Below are 21864 nucleotides of genomic sequence, written 5' to 3'. Positions count from 1 at the left end.
TGAAACAAAATAGCAATTTCTTAAAAATATATATCACTTTCTTTATTTTTCTTTGCAATATAATCCTCGGAATAGTATTTTGTTGCGAGAGTTGTATGCCTTGCAAATATCTTTTTACATATTTATAGTAACGCAGTATTCACGTCGTGAACAGTATATTTCATGTTCCTCGTATCAGAATTTTATCTTTCCCTGATATTCACACGTAATTGATAACCAATTGTCGTTTTCGAAACTAATTACATTTTATAATACATTGCAAAAATGTTTTAGATTATTTAATAATATGTACAAGAAAATAAGATGACATAAAAATCGATTAAACAATGTCCAAATTGTAAAATACAAACTTTGGCATATCGTTGCATGAATATTATACTGTCAAAAATATTTTAATATATGTATAGCACATCGTTTTTGTACAAGATGTATCTTTAAAACATTAGATTAATTTTGCAGAAACTACCGAGGATTTAAACAATACCTTTTTTGCGAAACAGACATTTTGTTATATCTTTTTTGCAAAGCTACATGCCTGCCATTTAATATAAAGTCTAAATGATAGCGGAACAACATCGGCAGCATTTCAAAAGTGAAAGGAGATAATCGTTGAGAAGTGCGTGTTTTAAATTTCCGCGTATTGTTCCAGTCTCCTTTCTTTTCTTTTTTCTCCTTTTTTAAATCTTTTTGGCTAAAATTAGAGAGGGCATAAACTAGGTTTTTTTCATATCTGATGTTAGAATGTATAGTTTCTCCTAGTATGTCTGATACATTTTTTTATATTCAGTTTACTTTGAGCGCTACTATAAAAATGACTGTGCACGCTTTCAAATTCTTCCATAAAATCACACACTTAACACTCCGCACGTATCGTGAAATTGTGAAAAATAGAAAATAACTTGAGCAAAAACGAGGCATAGCATACAGCACACGTTATGAGATGGCATAACGTGTTTTACATTATGTAGAACACTTATACTAACGAGACAAAATGACTTAAAATCACTAACGTCTCGTTGACTAGCCGAATATAAATACACTATTGACAGATGTCAAGTGAATTCTGAGCAAACCCAACAAGCAATCAGTAGAAAAGGTGAAAAATAACGTTTACATTCGAGCACTGATACTGCTAAGTAATTATCCTTTAGAATATATAAAGTTTTACAATCGTGGTCGAGTTTCCACATAGCCGTTAATTATTTTCATATTCTTATCAAAATCAATTTGTTCTTGGTTCATATATCTATTGATCGAAATAATTTAAACGGCAAATAAAATCTTTGCAATGTTTATACGAGACAATAATGTTAATGTAAATAATTGACAACGTAAAAACTATTGTTAGGCTTTACTCGTGTCTAATACCGCATATAGATAAAAATGTACTGAAATTATGTAAGTGCGTTGCCGGTATAATAGTAGTGACTAAATTTCGTGTAGAAAATTTAGAAAGAATGTCCTGAATAAAATTCGGTCCTGGCGAACTGCCGACTTTGTAGAAGATGCGTAGATTGCATGTCGGATTTACAGTTTGGGATCCCTTTGTAAGTTTACACAATACATATTCAAGTGCTTCTGTTAGTTCGTTTACAGTTAACTCTGTAGAAGATAAATTCGTCTCCGCGGCTAAATTACCAGTTGAATTGGATGAACCTAATTAGGATAGAATACTTTTTATTTGTTTACGAAAAGTTGTAAAAATATTCAAACAATAATATGTACCAGTGGACATATAACACACAATTGCTGAAACGTTATTTTCGTAATTCCATCTACGCCTTATTGCCACTTTGAAATTGCCTACGCATTTACCAGTCTCTTCATCTGTAAAAAAATGAGTTTTAAAAATATTGCTTAATAAAGATTAGTCCTTCATATACTTACATTCAAATCTATTATTATCTCTATGAGCCCAAACGCACCATTCAACCTGAGCACCACGTGGAAGATTCGGTACAACGATGTAATCCACTATAGCATTATTTGTTCGCTTCTCCCATTCCTTTCGTGCATCTGGTATATAACTAGAATGAGTCAAAAAACAAATACCTTGCACAATATCCCTGAGTTGCGTATTCGAGTCCATAGCTTTAACGATACGATCTATATGCCTCAACGTTAAACGACATTGCCTTTTAATATTTAAGTCCAGAATAGTCATACTACCAGGCACCAGTGGTATTTGGCCAGCAACTGAGATAATATCACCCACCTATCAAATAAGCAATTAAAATTTCTGTTGTGAAAAATGACATAGTTATTTTTTTTATATATATATTGATTAAAATAGATTCAGAATTATTAGTAAGTGTCATTTAAAAGTTTTTTTATATTACTTATTAAATGTTCAATTTCTTATTTTCATTCTAAAAAATTTTATTTTGTTTACCTCACTGTTATGTTTCTTTTGTAAACCAGATGTGTGTGCGTGCGCGTATGAATGCGCACATACACACATTTTGTCTACATATACACACAGAGACGCGCACGCAAATTGGTTTGTAACGGTAGTACACTCACACGAACAGCTTGAGAATAAGGACCAATGTTTGCAGGTGCCCAGTGACTTATGCTCTGAACATGCATTGTATGTCGTTTGTGAATTTTCTTATCACCACAGTCTTGAGTTTCTTTATAGGCTATAGCATCAAGTACAACATGTATATTTAACGGACATTCCACACATACACGAACTGGTGGATTTGTTTTGTTCAAACATGAGATATAAACCTCGTTTATAGATATGTAATTCGACATATCTTTTATATATAACGTTACGGCAACGATGTCCGATATTTGAAGATTTTCCTTTTTGACTAGACCTAGACAGTCGATACGTGTGTTTTATCAATCTACATCAAATCCAAAATACGATATTACACGAAAAAAAAATTAACTAAAAGATGATTTAAAAAACTTAAAGTTTACCTACTGCTTAATTTCTCCAATGCCTCTCGCATCGCAGATTTAGCATCCGGATGTTTACCAGCGATACCGCCAAACCAGAACCAGCCGGTTTGATTTCTGTTTACTACTGGCACATCAGGATAGTCTTCTTCCTCATATAAAATTTCCATAGGACTCGGTGGGTTAAATTGACCTATTATTGTTGTAAATTGAATTAATTTATTATGTAATAAACAAGATAATCTGATCGATTAAAATTTACCAGAATTCGAAGTTCTTAGATTATTGTCTGTACAATCATGTTCATCGTTTTCATCTTCCGATAAATTACAGCCGTCGTGTAATTCTGGTCCAACTATTTCTGTAATGTAATCAGATGGGGTTTTAATAGGAACATTTTTTAATCTTTCTTGTAACGTTAATCCTTCTAGACCATCCTGAAAAAGTTTTTCTTGATTACCTATGGATTTATTCAGAGATTCATAAAAATATAAAAATTTCAACTTACATTTTTTTCTTGTACATGAATTTTTTTAAAGTTTATGTATCCGACGGGTGCTATGTTATCATTTGAGTGAACTACACTTTCATATTCATCTCTAGAATAAAATAAACAGTACATATATGTACTCGTTTTACATTCATGTTGATAATAAATTTGAGAACTTACATTACAATACTTTTACTAAATAAGGGGCAATCTAATATAAAGGTTTCATATTCTCCTCCCTCTCCACATATGTTAACACCATATTTTTCTTTCTATAAGTAAACATATAGCTATTAACATAACATATATATATCTACTCGTTTACAATTTCAATAAGTTTTCTTTGCATATACTTTTTTTATATGAGCTATTTATATTTGGAATACTTCCAATATAAGATGAAATCAAAGGAAACTCTTTTGTATTAAATTAATCATTAAGACATTTTACTTACTATTTTGGCAAGATGGGATTGCATTTCAGAAAGTGATTTACCCAAATGCCTTGGTTCAAGGCCTAAAGCTGCCACCTTAATTATAACTGCATTTACAGAACTTTCTATCATTTCTTTTAACAATTCATCTTGGTCTCTTCTCCATAGATATGATAGAGAAACAAGTCCTAAACGACTACATCTGAAAATAAACTTTCAATACATTAGATATTTTTGTCTTTATCAAATTAAAAAATAAAATTTTTATTTTCTGCTTCATAAACTTTTTCATAAAAATTAAACATTTAAAAATTTGCATTAAATAATTACACATTTTCCACACGAATTCGTTGATAATCACTCAGAATAGCTCCTGACGAAACAGCTTCTATATTCTCTTTTTCCTAAGGAGTCAACGAAGTTAAAATAATTAAACTAACAAAATTATCCTATAATGTATTTTTTATATCTTACCTTCACTTTACTTAACAACCTAAAGAGATCTTCAACTTCATCATTTTCTGTCGGATAATAATACTTTTCTTGCATTTTTGACCTACCAAAGGTTGGTTCACGATACATTGGTAAACCTATAGCTTCTGCAATGTATTCAACACCTTGATATCCAACAGTTTGAAACATAAATGAATCTAGTTCATCTATAAATCAGTTGTTTCATTAGTTATAATATATTTAAATAGATTGAAAGATTTTATCAGCTATTATTTACCCTTTCCAACAGGATATAAATTAGCTAGGGCCACAATATCATGGCCTGCAGCTATACATTGCATCATATTAAAGCACGAGTCTTTACCACCACTGACTAGTGCAACAACCCTCATTTTGTTTAATTTACACTAGAATCTCTCAAAAAAGCTTACCAAGAGCTTAGAGTAAAGTTAAATCTCAATATATTGTTTCAGACAAACATCTGTAATAAAGCAATAAAAAAAAAATCCAATGATAATGATAATCTTATCATATTGACATGTCAAATGTAGAAATAATTTTTTATGACAGTAGACAAATAAGATTATAAATGGTTTTTTAGATACTATGTATATCTATATGTATGTATAAATGTATAAACAGATACAGAAAAAATAGCTTAATAACCCAAATATTTATAAAGAATCATTCCTTTATTTGCAACATTTATATGAGGACAAGCTATTTAAATATAGATTAACAAATACTTACTACTGAGGGTAAGAAAATATCTAAACTACAAACAACATAATGATAGGAGCTTGTAACATATTTTAGATTACATATGTATATATACTACTTGCAAATATATATTAAGCCAAAATTAAATTTACAATGTATGTACACAGATGTTTATCTTGAATGGTCTAATATATAAATAATACAATAAGCATTATTATTTTTCAATAAATATTTAAGAATATATTCAGGAAAGTTCTTTTTTTTTTTTCTTAATTCTAACATGTTTTCAATAAAGAAAAAGGTATGTACTATCTTAATGAATAAAATCTCGTAGGAGAGAAGCACAAAAAGGATATCAGATATTCAATTTAACTTATTAATATGTGTAACAATTGGCTGGTGAACAAAAATTAATCACTGTACTATTCTAAACAGTAAACGTCACATAATCCGAAAAAATGTAGACAGAACCTAGATTCTTTTTAGAAGGGTTATAGAACTTGATGTGAAATAAAATATCTAACATTAATGAGATGTTAAGGAAAAAATCAGCTATTATTAAGGAAAAAAAGAATACCTACGGAGAGATTTTTTGGTTATTGCCGATCTCGGCTAAACGAGAAATATTACGGAATGACGCCCAGCAATGAATTGCACGGGGAACGCAAACAATAATTTCGAACTTATGTATGCTAAAATAAACTCTAAATTCTCAACAAATGTAATATTTACATTAAATTGGCGATGAAAGTTCCTTACACGGCAAAGTCTATCAGAGACTGCGATTGCTTGATAGTGGCGCCTCTTAGTGATAAAACTTTCAACATAAACCATAGAATTGAGGTTATGACTTATTTTAATTCTATGATTATTTATAACAATTATTAAACAATTTACTTTCTGTATTCGTCTTTAGTATACGTTACATTTACTATTATCACAAGCTAATATTTACAATTTGGCGAATTTGTTACAAAAATTGATGTAGTTTACGAAAAATTCTCAGACATAATTCGTGCCACTATACCTCGTGACATCATCAATGTATGAAGTATATCGATGTCTCGTTATTTCAATCTGCTTCTATGCTATAATTTACTGATTGTGATATAACTTAAACCAAATTGTAATTTAATCGTAATTCCTTCCTTTTTATATGTATTTATTTATAATTTTTCATACATCCATCTAGATCATAAAATAAGAATATGATTTGTTGCAAAGATGAAATATATAGCATTAAATACCAAATGTGTATTGTAATACAGTTGGGTTGAAATAATTTTCTAATCCATGCTTTCTCGAATTACATAACTTCAAGTCATTTGTTTATTACCATCAGTATCATTTGTTTAGGGTTTTAGTTGGCGTATTCCAAATATAATTATAGGATAGATTATTGAAATTAATATGTATGTCTTCATTCATGATTCGATAAAATAATAATATATTTTGTACAATATAACAATATTTTACAATTATAATAGTTCATTTTGTGAAAATAAATAGATTTTTCTAAATTGATTCAAAACGTTATGTATTTTTATATATTACTAATGTAATTGTGTTAAGAATCGAATGTTTTATTATTTTTGCATGTATAAATAAAATTGTTTTGCTTAAGTTATGTATAAGTTCAATTGAAAATACTTGTATTATAATTACAAAGAAATTATTGCAAATATTCGTTTTTTTTTTTTAAATACGATTCATTTCGAAATACATTGAAAATATACGTTGCCACCTTTACTTAGTAAATCGTTGACCAATCGGATCACTTTCATAAGCAGCCATTTTACTTTCGCTACGGTCGCACGAAGCGTGAGTCGGATTCTACCGAACACGGTGTAGTTTCAAGCTATCGCCTGCATCGCAGGTTTTACTGATTTTCCGTACAAAAATCTCTTTGCTAGGGTAATAATTTGATACAAAGTAAATCGAAGAAAAGTTGGAGGATGGTTCTGGCGGAGAGAAACTCAGAAAATGTTAGAAATGGGCGCAGATCGAGGGGCCCCAGCCCTAATGGACAGACGGAATCCTCGAGCGAAGAAGACGGAGGTACTAATTTCATATTGCACTTCAATTAGTATTATAATTAGCGTGATCTTCTTAATCCTTATTTCAATCGATATATAATAAATATGCAATAACTCTAAGAATATGTTCTCCTTTGGAAGTTTGCATACTTTTATATTGATCGAATGCGAAAATCCGTAAGGATCTTCAAACAGCGCGCCCCACTTCTCCTCTTTTTAAGCTTCTCCCATTTTCAGCCAATTCCTGTGAATATCTTTATGAAACAATTTTAATTCACTTTTTCGGTATTATTGAACTTTTATTTCTATATATCGTTGTAATAATATATTATTTTTTTTAATCGAACTAAATGAAGTATAATTGAGTCTTTATATATGTAATTGTATATTAAAATAATTGGTAGATATTACTGTATATGTATTAATAAAATATAAATTAAAAAAAAATTTTTGGAACTTCATGTCTTAACAAACTATACAATAAGTTTACTTATATTTTTCCATTAATTTGAAATTTTTACATTTTTAAAAAATTATAATTTCTTTAAGTTCCAGCAGAGAAAATCCGTGTTGGAAGGGATTATCAAGTTATTGTTCCAGAATTTGTTCCAGTCAGTGGTATGTTATTTAAACAGAATTATTAATTTCAGGTTCTTTTTACATATACATTGTAATTTAAAAAAAAGTTTCTTTCAAGTTCATATTTTTACTTTCATAATTATCGATTTTATATTTTAGAACGACGATTGGATCAGTGTCCTGATAGAGCATTATTGGTATGGTCTCCTACTACTGATATACCTGATCAAAAATGTAAATATCAACTGTTTTATTTATTTGATTTTTTATAATACATATATCTTACAAATTTCTCTTTTCTTTATAGTGGATGAATATATCATATTAGCAAAGGAAAAGTATGGCTATAATGGAGAACAAGCATTAGGAATGTTATTTTGGCACAAACATAACTTAGAGCGTGCTGTATTAGATTTAGCTAATTTTACACCATTCCCTGATGAATGGACAGTAGAGGACAAAGTTCTTTTTGAACAAGCATTTCAGTTTCATGGGAAAAGCTTCCATCGAATTCGTCAAATGGTAGAATCTTTCCTGAATTAAAAATTAAAAAATACAAGAATTATATAAAAAATTGGTAATTTTTTTGTCTTATATTTACAGTTACCAGATAAATCTATTGCCAGCCTTGTTAAATATTATTATAGCTGGAAAAAGACAAGGACTAGAACATCACTAATGGATAGACAAGCAAGGAAACTAACGAGTGGTGGGAAAGAAGGAGAAAATGGTAGTGAAAATGGGAGTGAATTAGGTTCCAATACTGACAGTGAATCAGAAGAAAAAGTAAGACATATTTTTCAGATATTTAACAAATGCATGCACTTGATGTCCATGAAAAAGAATAAATTTTCTCTCTCTCTTTCTATCTAGAATAATATTTCATATTATAAAATATAAAATATCAGTTTTTAAATATTTTAGTAATTACAAATATGAAATTGTGTTTTATTAATTAGAATAACAAATTTATTTTCGTTGCTTGTTAACTTTTTTTACAAACGAAGTTAGAGCTTTTTGTTTCCATTTTAATTTTGCTATTTTTTTTTATCACGTTATGTTAAGTAAATTAACGTTTGTGCTATTGCGTGTGGTAGTGTTCTCCTCTTGCTGCATTTTAATGCCATGGCACTGGCTCAAAATCGTACATATCTAATATGCAGTAATATGTGTCTAAAAAATGTATCCACACGGTAACGTATTCCATGCGGTGAATAATACGAAAATGATAAAAACACTGATCTACAATTGGTAAAAATTATCAGAATTATGAGTTAAGAGACGAATATGGAATGAACTAATATAATATTTTAAAAAATGCAACTTAGATACATTAATGTTAAACTTCTATTTTTCGTATCTTAATAATTTTCTGAACTATTAAAAAGATCTATATAACATCAGTAATACAAGACTAAAGCTAGTTAAATTATCGTTGCATCGTGTATGAACGTAAATGTGGAACGTTCTAGAAATGGACGATCCACCGCGGAATACGTCGTGGAAAGAACCAAGCTGTGCCAGGAAGCCAAGGCACTGACGCCAAAGCCCCATCCGACTCGGAAAACGCCCCTCAGGTTCAGGTACTCAGCCTAAACCTTACCCTGTTGCATAGCATAGTATGCTTATTATATTTTGCTATTATTTTTACCGTCCCGTATTTATTATTTCTCTGCCCTACATCTTTTTTTTTTTTCTTTATCAAAAAGAACAAAATTTTGCGAAAGTAATCTACATAGTAGAATTGATAGGCTGAAACCTTACTGAGGAAAAAATGTTGAAGCCCAAAAATTATCTAATACAAGGGAGATCTAAATATCTCATGAACTTATTAATTCGAAAGAAATTATTGGCTTTTTATTACTTAAAAGTTTAACTAAAATAATAAAACTATAAAAAGTTCGGAGCTTCTAATTTTTTATGGCGGGCCGAATTAACGTTTCTACATAGAATTTTAAATACTCTCATGTATATATTTCATTCTTTTCGTAATAAAAAATTTCTAAAGATTAGTTTAGTTACATGTTAGATAAATATTAACGGATGGAAAGGGTGGGGGGATTGTCAGAATATATTTTAAAAGGGTATTATGTGTTGTAGGGCTCGTGTAGCAACTGTGGCGTTGCTTGTCATAGTGTTCGTGCGACGCCGAAAGGACATGCGTGTCACAGCTGCTATCTGCACTGGAGGTCAGTGAGCGCAAGTTAAATAAAATTTCAATAATTGAGAAACTATTAGAACTTTTCTTAAAATTAGAATGTTCATGCATATATTTCATCATGAATTAAAGAATTATAGGAAATTAATTTTATATATTTAATGAGTAAAGTAATAATACATGTATCACAAAACTTTTTAAAATATACTTTCATAAGAATGCATGAGCATTCTTATTTATGTTAGTTAATTTTAAAGGAAGTTCCAAGAACAAAGTAATTGTAGATCAGATATATCACTGATAAGAAAATATTAGAAGTATACATTACAAATTTATTTAAATGATTTAGGCGAACTGGTGTAGCAAGACCATTAAGTTCCATGCCAGGTCGAACAAATAAAAGAAAACCACCTCGCGGTCTCGTTGTTAATCATGATGATTTAGCAGCATTGGCTGGTCAACCCAATCAAGCAAACAACAGTTTACAAGCGATTGACACCGAAATTGTTAGCCTAAAACGCCAAGTACGTTTCACAATAAAATAATATGAAACGTGTGGATACATTTTTATATGGAAAATTATATAATTTATTGTTCGATTAAGAAAATCTGAGTTAGCTGAATAAAATTTTTAATTTTAATACACAGATACAATCAAACAAACAGCAAGTAAGCGCATTGAAACGTAAAACAACTGATGGTATTGATGATTTACGACCACCGGAAGTATCCAGCCGCATAAATGCTCGTTGGACAAATGACGAATTGCTCTTGGCCGTTCAAGGTGTCCGAAAATATGGGAAAGATTTTTCTGCGATTGCTGATGTAATTGGAACTAAAACAGAAGCTCATTTGCGGTCATTCTTTGTAAATTATCGACGAAGGTATAATTTAGATGCTGTCTTGAAGGAATATGAAGCTGAAAACGGTCCGATATTAATTGACGATGAAAAAGAAGAAAAGGTAAAATATTTACAACTTATTCTGCTTACATTATTAATAGATATTATTGGATATCAATGTTTCAGATGGATGTAGATCAGCCTAATGAAACAGCAGAGTCATCTCAAAAAACAAAATCATCCGTAGGTCTTGGACAAACTGCTAAATAACAAATGACTATACTTTTGAATACCGGCAAACGTGAAAAGAATAATCACAGGCACTTTGATCATCGATAATATTCTGTAAAAGGTATTTGTTCATAAGTCAGTTTGCAATTTTTATTTTTAATTTTACTACGTTATGCAATACTAATGCAATACTGCATTAGAAACATCAAGTACAAGCAACAGTTTTCATTGAACTTATGCGTGAATCAATAATTCATAGAAAGGAATAGGAATAAATTAATAGGAACAAAAATATGTGAATTTATTTAGCTAAACTTAGTTTTGCGTATGTCTAATATGGATTTTATTAAGCAATATGGAAGAAACGTAATTCTATTAAAGACATCTAGTATATAATTCTAAGCATAGATAAATTAGATTAAAGATGAATACATCCAAGTGCGAATAATAAGTATGTCTGCAACATCCATTGTACATAATCATGGATGCATAATAAATTTCTTTCAAATAAATCAACTGTATTATGTAGCATATAATATTTGTAGATATACATAAGGGATATCGAAGTCCCATTTTAAATGAAAGTAATTTAAAAAACAAAATTATTCACTTTAAATGAAGAAAGATTCAAACATTAATAAATGAATGAAAGATTGATATAATTGTAAAAATATTGAAAAAATGCTATAGTTTATAACATTCAGAAAGTCAGGTATGGTTCAGTAACTTCGATTTCATATGCGGATAATCAACGGTCTTCAACGATTTTTTATCTATGCTCAAATATTAACTAGATATTATTCTAACAATTTGTCGCTACAGTGAAGCTTTGTTTGTATTAATTTCAAGTTTTGCATGCACTTTATGTCGACTTATGCCCTGTATATTTAATTTTTTATAAAGTGTTTATAAAAAGTTTACATGATCTATGTTACGAAACTTAGAGTAAAAAGAATATATAGATAAGAACAGAATATAGAGAGCAATCACTTATTTATATTCCATTTATGTAAAATGTTCTTAAACAGTTTTCATGATTATTTCGTAATTACATAAATCGGAAAAGAATTCTTGTCTTGTGCCTATGCATTCTTGGGCGTATGAAAATGAAGGAAAGAACAGTAAAATTTAAAAATATTCAACTTTAAAAATTGAGAAGATATTTCTCTTCTTTCCCCACTGCTTCCTATTTATATAATATGTATTCAAGGTATAACATTGAAATTTAGCGAGAATTAGACAATCTTCCATTCTTTATTAAAGTAAATAAAAATTTGGAGAACAAGAGAAATTCTTCCAACTTTTAAATTTTTCATATAATTGATTATGAACACTTGAAACTGTAACAATTTCATACTGTTCAAATCATTCGCACGTATATTATGATTCACATCATTTGTGAAGGTACTAGCAAAAATTTAATGCAATCATTGCCAAGTTATTTTACGTAAAAATAAAATCAATGATCGTGTTGAATGATATATTATTAAAAGAATAATGCTCAAGGAAATAATACAATTTCATTCACATTTTAACAAAAAATATTTAATATTTTATTAAAATACATCACAATAGAAATTTTTTTATTAGTTTTATAGAATAACAAACTTGAGAGATTGAAAATCGAATATATCAAATTGAAAAGAATATATTTTTATGGCTTGCTGCTGCATACTCAATCCATGTGTATAAAAAACAAAAAGAAAAAAATAATGGTTCCTGATATTTCTATTGTATTATGCAAAATTATGTGTATACTAAAATTGTCCATACTTCAAACTGACAGTGCTTCTATATTTAAAAGCACAACATTTTGTACTCCTATAAAAAGGGGTATTTTACTTGTATAATAAAAAATTATATTGAATAATTTTAATTCGACAAAATCTTTATACAAAAAAAGGTGGTTTTTATAAATTTGCCGAAATGCTTGTGTAATCTTAAATATTCGAACAAATAAGTGTATGTATATTAATCCGTATACACAATTCTATCTTAGAAGAAATTATGTCGTGAATTTTCTAGGTTTTAATAATAATTGTAAAAGATATAAATTTAGTTTGGAAGAAATAATTATTATTAGACATCATTCTCAAGATAAACTTACTTCCAATGATTTTTTACTGTTTTACGAAAGAACATTTAAACATCATATACCTGTAACTTTGCTTATAGTTTCATGTGTACATCCACATTTACTATTAATAGCAATAGCAATAAGACCGTTAGTTTAATGTTTGTCTAGGGTAGAGTCTACTACTTAATGTTAACCGTTTGAGTCTCAGGGGTCTTTGAAAAAATAGGATCGAAAAATTCCGAACAGCGCGATAGCGCTTGTCTTAATCAATTGCGAAGAAAAACAAGTGGCGCAATAGCGCTCATCATATTTGTTATTTTTATGAAATATTATATAATTGTTATTAAATTATATTATATTAAATTATATTATGTTATATTTTTATGAAATTATTATATATGCATACTATAAGTTTATAAATATTTCAAGTTTTGTTCAATAAAAATTATTGAGAAGATAACAATGAAATACAAAATACCATTAGTCGCCCGTAACGTTCAAATGTACTGGGACTTTTCGACACAAAATCTAAACAGCGCGATCACGCTACTTGGGACTCAAACGGTTAATAAAAAAAAAAAACACTCGCAAGCGTGTGTGCACGATTTCTTTAACAAAAGATGGTATTCTTGAAAATGATTATGAGATTAGGTACACCGTAGAAATTATTATATAACATGGATGTAAATAGAAATGATCACCAAAGAAATTTACTATAATCGTTAGCGACATATCACGAAGGCGGATGAAATAGCCGACAAAGACTATCTTGTCAAACAAATAGTTTGCAAAACTCAAATGAAAAAGTATATAGTACGATTAGAAGTAAATAGAAAATTATTTGAAATCTTCTGTTCTTTTTTTAATACAATATTCTATTCAAGCATAATGTAATGATTGTAAAATATTAAAACTTTTAATGAATAGTACCTACATAGAAAAGCATTTGAATTTACTTGTGTAATAAGTAAGCAAAAGTTAACTTTCAAAAATATTCAATGAAAAATAATCTGTTATGTTCTGATCGTTTTCATATTTTTAGTACGTGCAATTTTTTCACACACGAAAGCATGGCGCAGTGTTCAAATATATTATTAAATATAAGCTTTCATAGTTTAAGATTGAAGAAGGAAGTCACATTCAAATATTTTGCTATGTGGATGTCCTCTTTTCCTGCTAAAGGAACTTCTTTCTTCAATACTTCTTTAATTACGAATGCATTTAAACAAAAGATGATGGGCTGTCAGCGAATAAAGGATGTTTCAAACAAATGAACTTGCTTGATGTCCAGATATACTTTTGAAATTGAATTTTTGTAATTTTATATATACTATATATATTGCCAATTATTAGAATGTTTGCGTAAGGTTGTTCTGATAATTCATGAAGCACATTGACGTTATACAATACTTTTAACTTGCACGGACAACAAAATTTTAGTTTAACGATTAGAAATATTATGTATTTTGAACAATATTACGATAAATTTACTACATTTGATAACATTGTGTAAGAGTGTTAATTGTAGATACGGTAAAGTATGAACAATGGGACATATTAAAGGATGAAAATTACACAGTATGTAATATACATATATTCTATGATCGTTCAAAATTTTCTAATATTTTAAGGCAATTAATGTAGCATAATGTAAATATGAAGTTACAAGCTTCGTGAATGTATACACATTCATATGTCCGTAAAATGTACAGATGTATTTATTCAGAACTACATATTAAATATTTCTTGTGTACTTTGATAGGCTAAAAAGCATTTATTTCGAGACACCCTAATAAAAAAATTATAAGTATCTAGTTATAAAGAGTACTCCGTTATTGCTTATCGTTTATTCATTAAAATTGTACATTACATATTATTATTAGCTATAATTCTGTATTACAATTTTTCGTTTCATTAATAAATAATTTACATACTTAGTATTTAAAATAGTTTCTAAATTCATATCATCGAAATAACATTCTCGTTGCAGTTGATATTTCGATTCATGCGTTTCATTATCGCATCCTATCGTACTATCTTTTGTAGAGTAGTTATCATGGCTGTGCTCCTTTCGTTTCATGTAATAGAAACAAAGATTTAGAAACTTCGACTCTTCTCTATAAAAAGGATTATCATCATGGTAGAAAGGATTTTCAATAGTCGTGTTACTATCAAAATACTTAATATTGTGTGTGAACAATTTTACGAAAAATAGATTCATATCGTTATCCGTAGGAAAATTTAATTTTTCCAGCATTACTTCGGATAATAGTCTTTGATATATAAGTTCATCATGCCCTAAAGCATTGTATTCAGTATTAATTGTCTGTAGAACATGCGCCCTTAAATTTTCCGCAATAATTTCGCGTATCTCCGTAATTTCATCTTTCAACAGAATTAAACAGCAATGTAAAATACTTAATTTAGTTTTGCTTGTTAATTCTGCAAATCGATGAACTAAGAATTGCATAAGTTCAACTGCGATTCGCCTCATGTGTTCTTCTTCATGAACACTTAATTTGAGTGTATGGGATAGTACTTCGTCTATCATTGCCTCGTTTCGAGAAAAAATTATCAATATGCATTTTAAACTCCATAAATTATAATATCTTACAGTTTCTAATTTTTCAATAAACGAAATTTCTACTATTTCCGTAATATCTAATTCATTTATATCTAATAGCGGCCAATGCTTCAAAGTTTTCAAAATGTAATTTATCATTGCATTTAAAAGTAGTTCATTACATCCGTATTCATTCAGCAATACACGTTTGAGTAAAATTTCCAAAATTGGGATGCTATGTGACACGTGATTTAAGAAAGAAATACTTTGATCGATACAAGGGGAGTACAAAATTTTATGCAAAATATCAATATTAACGTTATTAGTACGGTTTATATAGTCAGCATATAACTTTGTAGAAAGGTCTACAAATTGGAAAAATCCTGGTTTTATTTTCTCAGAAGAGAGTAAAAATCTGTTTCCGTTGAAAATAAATATGTCTTCTTTAGATATCTCATCGGAAATAAATTCTTTTAGTTGTAAAAATAGCATTTCAATCATGTAACATATTTGTGAGCTACATTCTCCTTTCGACATATTACTCCAAATTCGTAATATTTTTCGAAATCGCAGCCATTCTGGAGATTTTTCTAATCCACGATCAGCGTATTGCTTAACATTCGAACACACATTTATACTTTCAATTTCAACGGATAATTTTTCTTTGAGAAATTTCATAGTTAAAAAATAACCATGGATTAAATTAACACTCTGGCATGAAGAAATATCGCACTTTAATTTCTGAAGCTCGAGTTGAATTTGTAAAAAGTCTGTTAATGCTGCATATGCTTTTGCAGCTAAGAATCTAACATAGAAAATAGGATTTCCAATCAACATATAAAGTAAGTATTTTACTTTTGATACATATTTTTGCGAGGAATAATCAATTAAGTTGCAAGCACTACATGAAAATTTCGAAAGGAGTATAAGAATATGAACGATATTCGAATGTAAATATAGAGCAGTAGAGAACCTTGTAAAGGTAAATGAAAACCTACGTAATTCTTTCATGGCATAGTCTGCAAGTAGTGGATAATGCGTAACAAAATGATTAATGGAATAACCATTTCCAAAATCTAAGGTATCCCCATAACTTTGGCCTATTAATCTTGGAACTATCGAACCAAATAATTGTAGACTTGCATTTCTGATAGTCCATATTTCTGATTCCAAATATTTAAAACAAGTTAGTGAAATTCTTTCCATATATAGAGTTAACTGTGCGTTTATTTCTTTATCAGCTACTAAAGCTCGTAGAAAATATAAACGTCTTGCCCATGGAGAATCGTGTTGAAATTCTATGCTCTTCAAATTCTCATCAGAAACATCGTCCAACAGGTCTAATAATTTTTGTACTGCAAAATGCAAAAGAGGTCTATCTCGTCGATTATCGCTAACGACAATTCTATGAAACATAATTGATAATCCAGCACCTCTTCTGGTAATGTTTAAAGAATCCATAGAATTATTTTCTAATATACGCAATATATGTGTTTTTGGCAAATTAGAATACTTAGCTTCTTTGCACAAACATCTGAAATGACATAATTGCTAGATATTTAATTTTCCTATTATCCTATCAATATGAATTATACCTCGTTAATTGTCCAATTGCTGTACCCGCTGCTTCCACTACACCTTTGTGTCTACATCTGAGTAATATAGTAATGATAACATTTGCGGAACGTTTAACTGTATCGTCGGAATACATTAATGTACCTATTTCACAAGCTATTTCACAGGAGACCTACATAGAAAATATGCTTTATTATCTTACTTTTGTTTACAAAGAGATATATTTATTAAAATTAAACGATAAAGGTTAAAACTTTTACCTTTAAAGACATCCAAATGCAAGAGATGAGTACCTGATGTGCAGGAGTTAAACTTAAATCATCGAAATTGATGTTGTCTATCTTACTATTTTTAATAGCTTCGTTAATCGCTAATCCCATTTCTGCGAACGACGACGAATATTCTACAAATTCAGTTACAATTTCATCTAAGGCAAGATATATTTTAGACTTCAATGAAATTGAATAAAATATACCTGTATTTTTGGATTTTGAAGAAAATATATATAGAAAAAAATTTGTAGCATCTTCCAATAGATACAATATTTTTTCAATAAATTCTGAAGATATATTAGAACTTTCTTGACCATTTTGAAAAGCAATATTTAATAAAGCAGTCATCACACCATAAAATGGTTTATTTTGAACAATTGCCTTTAGTACATCTTCTTTCATTTGCATTAACTGATTTGTAGCTTCATTAAACAAGAAATCCGAATATTTCAACTGATCATTATAATCCTTATGATCTTGTAAAATATTCAAAGGCAACCATTTTACTAAAATTGACATAAGAGCCGCACCACTTTCAATTTCATAGAATTTAGAAGAATTACAATTTTTCAATGCCGTGTGAAATAATATCTAAATCAATAATGTCCTTTTTTTTTAAATGAAAAACCAACTGTTGAGAAAAAGATGAATAATTTCTTACCTGCTTTTCTACATGAGACAAAATATCTTTATTGAAATAATTAAGAATAATAGAAGCAGCTAATTGCTTGACATCAAGTGCAGAATCTAGTACAAGTCTTAATAAGATAAATAAACTTCTTCTGTTTGTGAATTTCCAGTTTCCAGTTATTATTAAATGTTTTTCCAGCAATGAAATGCACAAAACATTTTCGATATTGGACTTATTTGTGACAAAGCCATTGGTAAATGAAAGTATGGCTCTATATAAATTTAAGCCTAGAATTTTTCTTTGATAACAAGAACCAATTTCAAAACAATCCAAAAAGAATTCATGCAACCAATGTGTAATGTAATACACATCTTGTATACTATTTGAATTATTATCACACATTTTTAGAACGTTAGTATAAAATATTTTAAAATATTTGACAATCCCATCTCTCATGTACACTGTTGTACTATTTGCATTGTGCCATAAAAAATGTTGTACTGTAAAAAACTGATCTCTATTTTCATTGTATAATCTAGTTATTTGATAACAATTTATGGCAAATCCATTCAATCTTATGATTTCTTTATTATGATTTATATAACATTCTATCCTTGCTTGTTGTGGAAGATCAATATGCATTTCACAAGCCAATTTTTGGAGATGTGAACGTAAAAAATGTTCTCTTATATCTGTGATTAAATTCCATAAATAAGGTAAAAGATTTCTGTACTTTTTAACAACTGGTTCAAGCCAATGTTTGTAGAGTAACTGAAGAGCATTATGATTTTCACTGAAATTAAATATCCATATTTTGACACTCGAATTTTCCATTATTTGTAAAAGTTTGGTAGTTTAACTCACTTCTCTGACGATTCCCAATGGTGAAAGAGGTAGTTCATTATATCTCCAAAGGCTTCTTTCCATTCATTTTCGCTTAATTTTTTTACAATAGCAAGATAAACTTTTGTACCAGCAGAACGCAAATAATATTTTGTTAAGCTAGTACATAAAGAAAATAAAAAGTCATAAGATGTAATAATTTTGATTTTGTCCAAAACTTCGCAAATTTCCGCAAGTATATCATATTTTAATTCGTTCTGCCAAGAAATTGTATTGACACAATGCTTAAACAGATACTCCAAATATCCATTATATTTGTTTTCCATAATTTTCAGGTACATGTTAAAAATAAGTGCTGAATTTTGCTTACTTATGTCATTGATAGCATTACACCAATTTGAAAAGATAATTGCTTCAAGTCTCTGCTCTACTTCTGAATATGTACTCCAAAAAGTTGTGTTTATGGTTCGTTGCAACCACATGTATAATATTTTGTATGCAAAATAAGAATGTTTAGTATATCTTATACAATGCTCAAATATAACATCGAAAATGAGAAAACAAATATCATTAGAATATATTTTACTGCAATTTACTTGTAAATACCCATAAGCGCAAATCAGTTTAAATAATCCGGATTCAACAGTATTATACTTTTTATTGAAGATGTATACTTCATTATGTTTAGAGCTCAAAAGATTTGTAAAAGTTTCTTTTAGAAATACTAAATTAGATTGCATTGACAATAAAGCAAAAAATGTATGGGAAGCCAACAAGGTTCTCTCTCTTTTTATTTCTGTATTCGAAGCAAAAGCTCCTATAATGTGTATATAAACTGGTTGCCATTGTTTTAAATGTTCATCATTCCAGGATTCTTTGCATGATGAAGCAAAGCTTATCAGTTTCTAAAAAGACAACAACAAAATACTTTATGTTTATGTAAAGTAATCTAACAGACATTAATCGTTTTAAATGAAATTATACATTAATAGAATCATAAAATACTAACTCTGAAAATAGCAGTGTCTTCTGCACATGTTTGTAACTCTTTGATTACATAATTCAATTCCATATTTTTTGTACACATTTTGTTATTGTAATTTAGTAACAGAAGATTCAATTTAATAATTATGTATATTATATATATTTTTGTACCCTAGTCATACGTGTTTGTATTTGTTGTTTGAAAATTAAAAACTGCTTTTGAAGTTTGTGCAGTTGCATCAGATTTGTCTGTTTTGTCTCCATCAAGGCTGCATGTCCTGCAATTAATATGTAATAATAACATTCTTTAAAATTTTGTTTTTCAAACATAAAAAAATTAATAGAAAACATAATTAATGCCTGCAAAACCATAAAAAAAGTTTAAAAATTCAAAAGATAATGAATTATTGGTTTAAATGTAAATAAGCATATCATCCAGCAGCCATAAAATTAGCCTCTATGTGTAAAATAATTGAGAAAGAAAATATGATCTGCTTTTAATATAATGGATTAAGGATCATCATACAATATAAGAAGACAATATTGTTACTTGCATTTGTTTTATTATAAGTAATAAAAATAAGAAAACTTAATTTGGAAACAATTTAATAGCTATTAGTTCAAATGTAATAAATTATAAATTACAATTGCTAAATTAGTTTTATATTTTATGTTGCATTTTGTTCTTCAGGAACATACCCCCCTTGTTCTAGCTGCTCTTTGAATTTCAAGTACTCTCGTTTACGATCAAAGTGTTTTACCTAGTAAAAAGTGATAAACATGAAGATTTAATGAAAGAGAGACAGGCATTACATATAGGAAAATTATTTCCTTTACTGTTACTTATTATATTTCATAAGTGAAAAACATAATATTACAATTCTTCAATTATTATAATAAAGTACAAAATTTACCCATAGTGCAGGACAAAACTTTTCATATTGATCTCTAAATTTTTTACACTCTGTTTCTGTTTTACCATCATCAAGACACTTCCAATATTCATCTCTATGATTCCAACATTTTGCACGATCTTCTTTACTTGGAAAAGACATCCTAAAATAATCCAATTTGTATATTCAATTATATATTACACATTTATGCTTTCCTTTTTTAAATTAATATGCATTCCTTTAGCTTTACAAACTTATTAAATAAATTTTTATGTATTTTTTAGTAAAAAAGAAATTACAATGTTCCAACTCAAAAGAATTAATTTGCACTTACCTATATTATTTATTGTACAACTGAAACCTTTTCGGAATTGAATAAATTTTCACTTACAAATTCAAAATGTGTTACAAATACTTATTTTTACAGAAATTAAAAATAAGAACCTTAAAATAAAACAAAATGATTACATAATCTTATAGCACTATAGTGTAATTTATACACCAAAAATCATAAGGAAAAATTGAACTTTTTTACTTTTTAATTTAAAAACGACTTTCAGAGATATAACTTAGTGATTTAATTTTTTAATTTATTATATTGAACATGATCTGTGTTATAGGTTACTCAGGACAATAAATTCCATTTTATTAAATAATTTATAAAGTTTTTAATATTATAAAGGCATATATACATAAATAAAACAAGTAAATTGAAATTTGTATTATTTATGTATTTTACCTTCATATAAACGGAGATTACTTTATTTTTATGCTAATAGTGGAAAATAGAAACTAACCTGTTTATTATTAGTTTCCTTAAGATAAACCATGGAGTACTACAACACAAGATTATATAAAATTTTGTTGTATCGAATTTACATTCGCTTTTTAAATTACAGATATATATAATCCTTATTTTTTTAATTTATTGTAAAACAGTATGAATATTCAACACAAATAAAAAGTCCTTGCAAGCATAATTTATTATTCTTAATGTGTTCAGTCTAAAAATAGTACTTTATCATTTAAATTAGGATAAAAAATGAATTTTAATCCAATTATTTTACAAATAAAAAAGCACATGGGTATCCATATTTAATATTCCCACATGTACTTACTTACTAAAGGGAAATGATATCAGTGTTGCCAATACCCATATATTAATTTGTGATTT

At 28.4% G+C, this 21864-nt stretch overlaps 4 protein-coding genes across 9 annotated transcripts; 1 reads left to right on the top strand and 3 right to left on the bottom strand.

Moving 5' to 3' along the window:
* Window positions 1–16: 16 nt before the first annotated feature.
* Window positions 17–5839, bottom strand: LOC138179223 (uncharacterized). Of its 3 annotated transcripts, none has more exons than XM_069111810.1 (13): window positions 5739–5839; window positions 4564–4767; window positions 4308–4492; window positions 4164–4237; window positions 3855–4035; window positions 3581–3672; window positions 3419–3509; window positions 3173–3347; window positions 2936–3103; window positions 2524–2825; window positions 1888–2215; window positions 1726–1827; window positions 17–1656 (listed from the first exon to the last, which is right to left on the bottom strand). In XM_069111810.1, exons 2-13 carry the CDS (start codon window positions 4676–4678, stop codon window positions 1352–1354), a joined length of 2118 nt encoding a protein of 705 aa, XP_068967911.1. In that variant the 5' UTR covers window positions 4679–4767; window positions 5739–5839; the 3' UTR covers window positions 17–1351. The 3 variants fall into 3 exon arrangements, with proteins under 3 accessions (XP_068967911.1, XP_068967912.1, XP_068967910.1); XM_069111811.1 differs by having other exon boundaries at window positions 17–1629; window positions 5588–5802; XM_069111809.1 differs by having other exon boundaries at window positions 5588–5801.
* A 971-nt stretch (window positions 5840–6810) lies between these two features.
* On the top strand, window positions 6811–14869 carry CoRest (REST corepressor). Of its 2 annotated transcripts, XM_069111786.1 has the most exons (10): window positions 6811–7064; window positions 7592–7660; window positions 7781–7855; window positions 7929–8143; window positions 8225–8407; window positions 9094–9204; window positions 9722–9810; window positions 10129–10303; window positions 10428–10742; window positions 10808–14869. In XM_069111786.1, exons 1-10 carry the CDS (start codon window positions 6962–6964, stop codon window positions 10889–10891), a joined length of 1419 nt encoding a protein of 472 aa, XP_068967887.1. In that variant the 5' UTR covers window positions 6811–6961; the 3' UTR covers window positions 10892–14869. The 2 variants fall into 2 exon arrangements, with proteins under 2 accessions (XP_068967887.1, XP_068967888.1); XM_069111787.1 differs by lacking the exon at window positions 9094–9204.
* On the bottom strand, window positions 14809–19957 carry LOC138179212 (tRNA (32-2'-O)-methyltransferase regulator THADA). Of its 3 annotated transcripts, none has more exons than XM_069111777.1 (7): window positions 19823–19957; window positions 18835–19718; window positions 18001–18763; window positions 17543–17930; window positions 17328–17470; window positions 17088–17239; window positions 14809–17026 (listed from the first exon to the last, which is right to left on the bottom strand). In XM_069111777.1, exons 1-7 carry the CDS (start codon window positions 19898–19900, stop codon window positions 14809–14811), a joined length of 4626 nt encoding a protein of 1541 aa, XP_068967878.1. In that variant the 5' UTR covers window positions 19901–19957. The 3 variants fall into 3 exon arrangements, with proteins under 3 accessions (XP_068967878.1, XP_068967881.1, XP_068967877.1); XM_069111780.1 differs by having other exon boundaries at window positions 17328–17449; XM_069111776.1 differs by having other exon boundaries at window positions 17328–17930.
* Window positions 19945–21802, bottom strand: LOC138179218 (cytochrome c oxidase assembly factor 6 homolog). The gene is made up of 5 exons (XM_069111793.1): window positions 21430–21802; window positions 21025–21134; window positions 20712–20853; window positions 20497–20558; window positions 19945–20075 (listed from the first exon to the last, which is right to left on the bottom strand). Exons 3-5 carry the CDS (start codon window positions 20850–20852, stop codon window positions 19970–19972), a joined length of 309 nt encoding a protein of 102 aa, XP_068967894.1. The 5' UTR covers window position 20853; window positions 21025–21134; window positions 21430–21802; the 3' UTR covers window positions 19945–19969.
* Between the last annotated feature and the right edge of the window lie 62 nt (window positions 21803–21864).

Source organism: Bombus flavifrons, chromosome 4 (assembly GCF_040668555.2).
Source record: "Bombus flavifrons isolate JBK064 chromosome 4, iyBomFlav1_principal, whole genome shotgun sequence".
Taxonomy (NCBI): Eukaryota; Metazoa; Arthropoda; class Insecta; order Hymenoptera; family Apidae; genus Bombus; species Bombus flavifrons.
This window is presented reverse-complemented; position numbering and strand designations above follow the sequence as displayed.

What these genes read in the sequence shown, in the direction of transcription:
- LOC138179223 (XM_069111810.1), bottom strand. Translation starts at nt 4,678, where the DNA reads ATGAGGGTTGTTGCACTAGTCAGTGGTGGTAAAGACTCGTGCTTTAAT. An exon ending in GGTTGTTAAGTAAAGTGAAG is followed by an intron (nt 4,238 to 4,307) that starts GTAAGATATAAA and finishes TTGACTCCTTAG; the next exon opens with GAAAAAGAGAATATAGAAGC. An exon ending in CGAATTCGTGTGGAAAATGT is followed by an intron (nt 4,036 to 4,163) that starts GTAATTATTTAA and finishes GTTTATTTTCAG; the next exon opens with ATGTAGTCGTTTAGGACTTG.
- CoRest (XM_069111786.1), top strand. Translation starts at nt 6,962, where the DNA reads ATGGTTCTGGCGGAGAGAAACTCAGAAAATGTTAGAAATGGGCGCAGA. An exon ending in AAAACGCCCCTCAGGTTCAG is followed by an intron (nt 9,205 to 9,721) that starts GTACTCAGCCTA and finishes TATGTGTTGTAG; the next exon opens with GGCTCGTGTAGCAACTGTGG. An exon ending in TTGTTAGCCTAAAACGCCAA is followed by an intron (nt 10,304 to 10,427) that starts GTACGTTTCACA and finishes TTTAATACACAG; the next exon opens with ATACAATCAAACAAACAGCA.
- LOC138179212 (XM_069111776.1), bottom strand. Translation starts at nt 19,900, where the DNA reads ATGTGTACAAAAAATATGGAATTGAATTATGTAATCAAAGAGTTACAA. An exon ending in AAGACACTGCTATTTTCAGA is followed by an intron (nt 19,719 to 19,822) that starts GTTAGTATTTTA and finishes TTGTCTTTTTAG; the next exon opens with AAACTGATAAGCTTTGCTTC. An exon ending in CATTGGGAATCGTCAGAGAA is followed by an intron (nt 18,764 to 18,834) that starts GTGAGTTAAACT and finishes ATTTAATTTCAG; the next exon opens with TGAAAATCATAATGCTCTTC.
- LOC138179218 (XM_069111793.1), bottom strand. Translation starts at nt 20,852, where the DNA reads ATGTCTTTTCCAAGTAAAGAAGATCGTGCAAAATGTTGGAATCATAGA. An exon ending in AGTTTTGTCCTGCACTATGG is followed by an intron (nt 20,559 to 20,711) that starts GTAAATTTTGTA and finishes ACTTTTTACTAG; the next exon opens with GTAAAACACTTTGATCGTAA. An exon ending in GAGCAGCTAGAACAAGGGGG is followed by an intron (nt 20,076 to 20,496) that starts GTATGTTCCTGA and finishes TATTAATTGCAG; the next exon opens with GACATGCAGCCTTGATGGAG.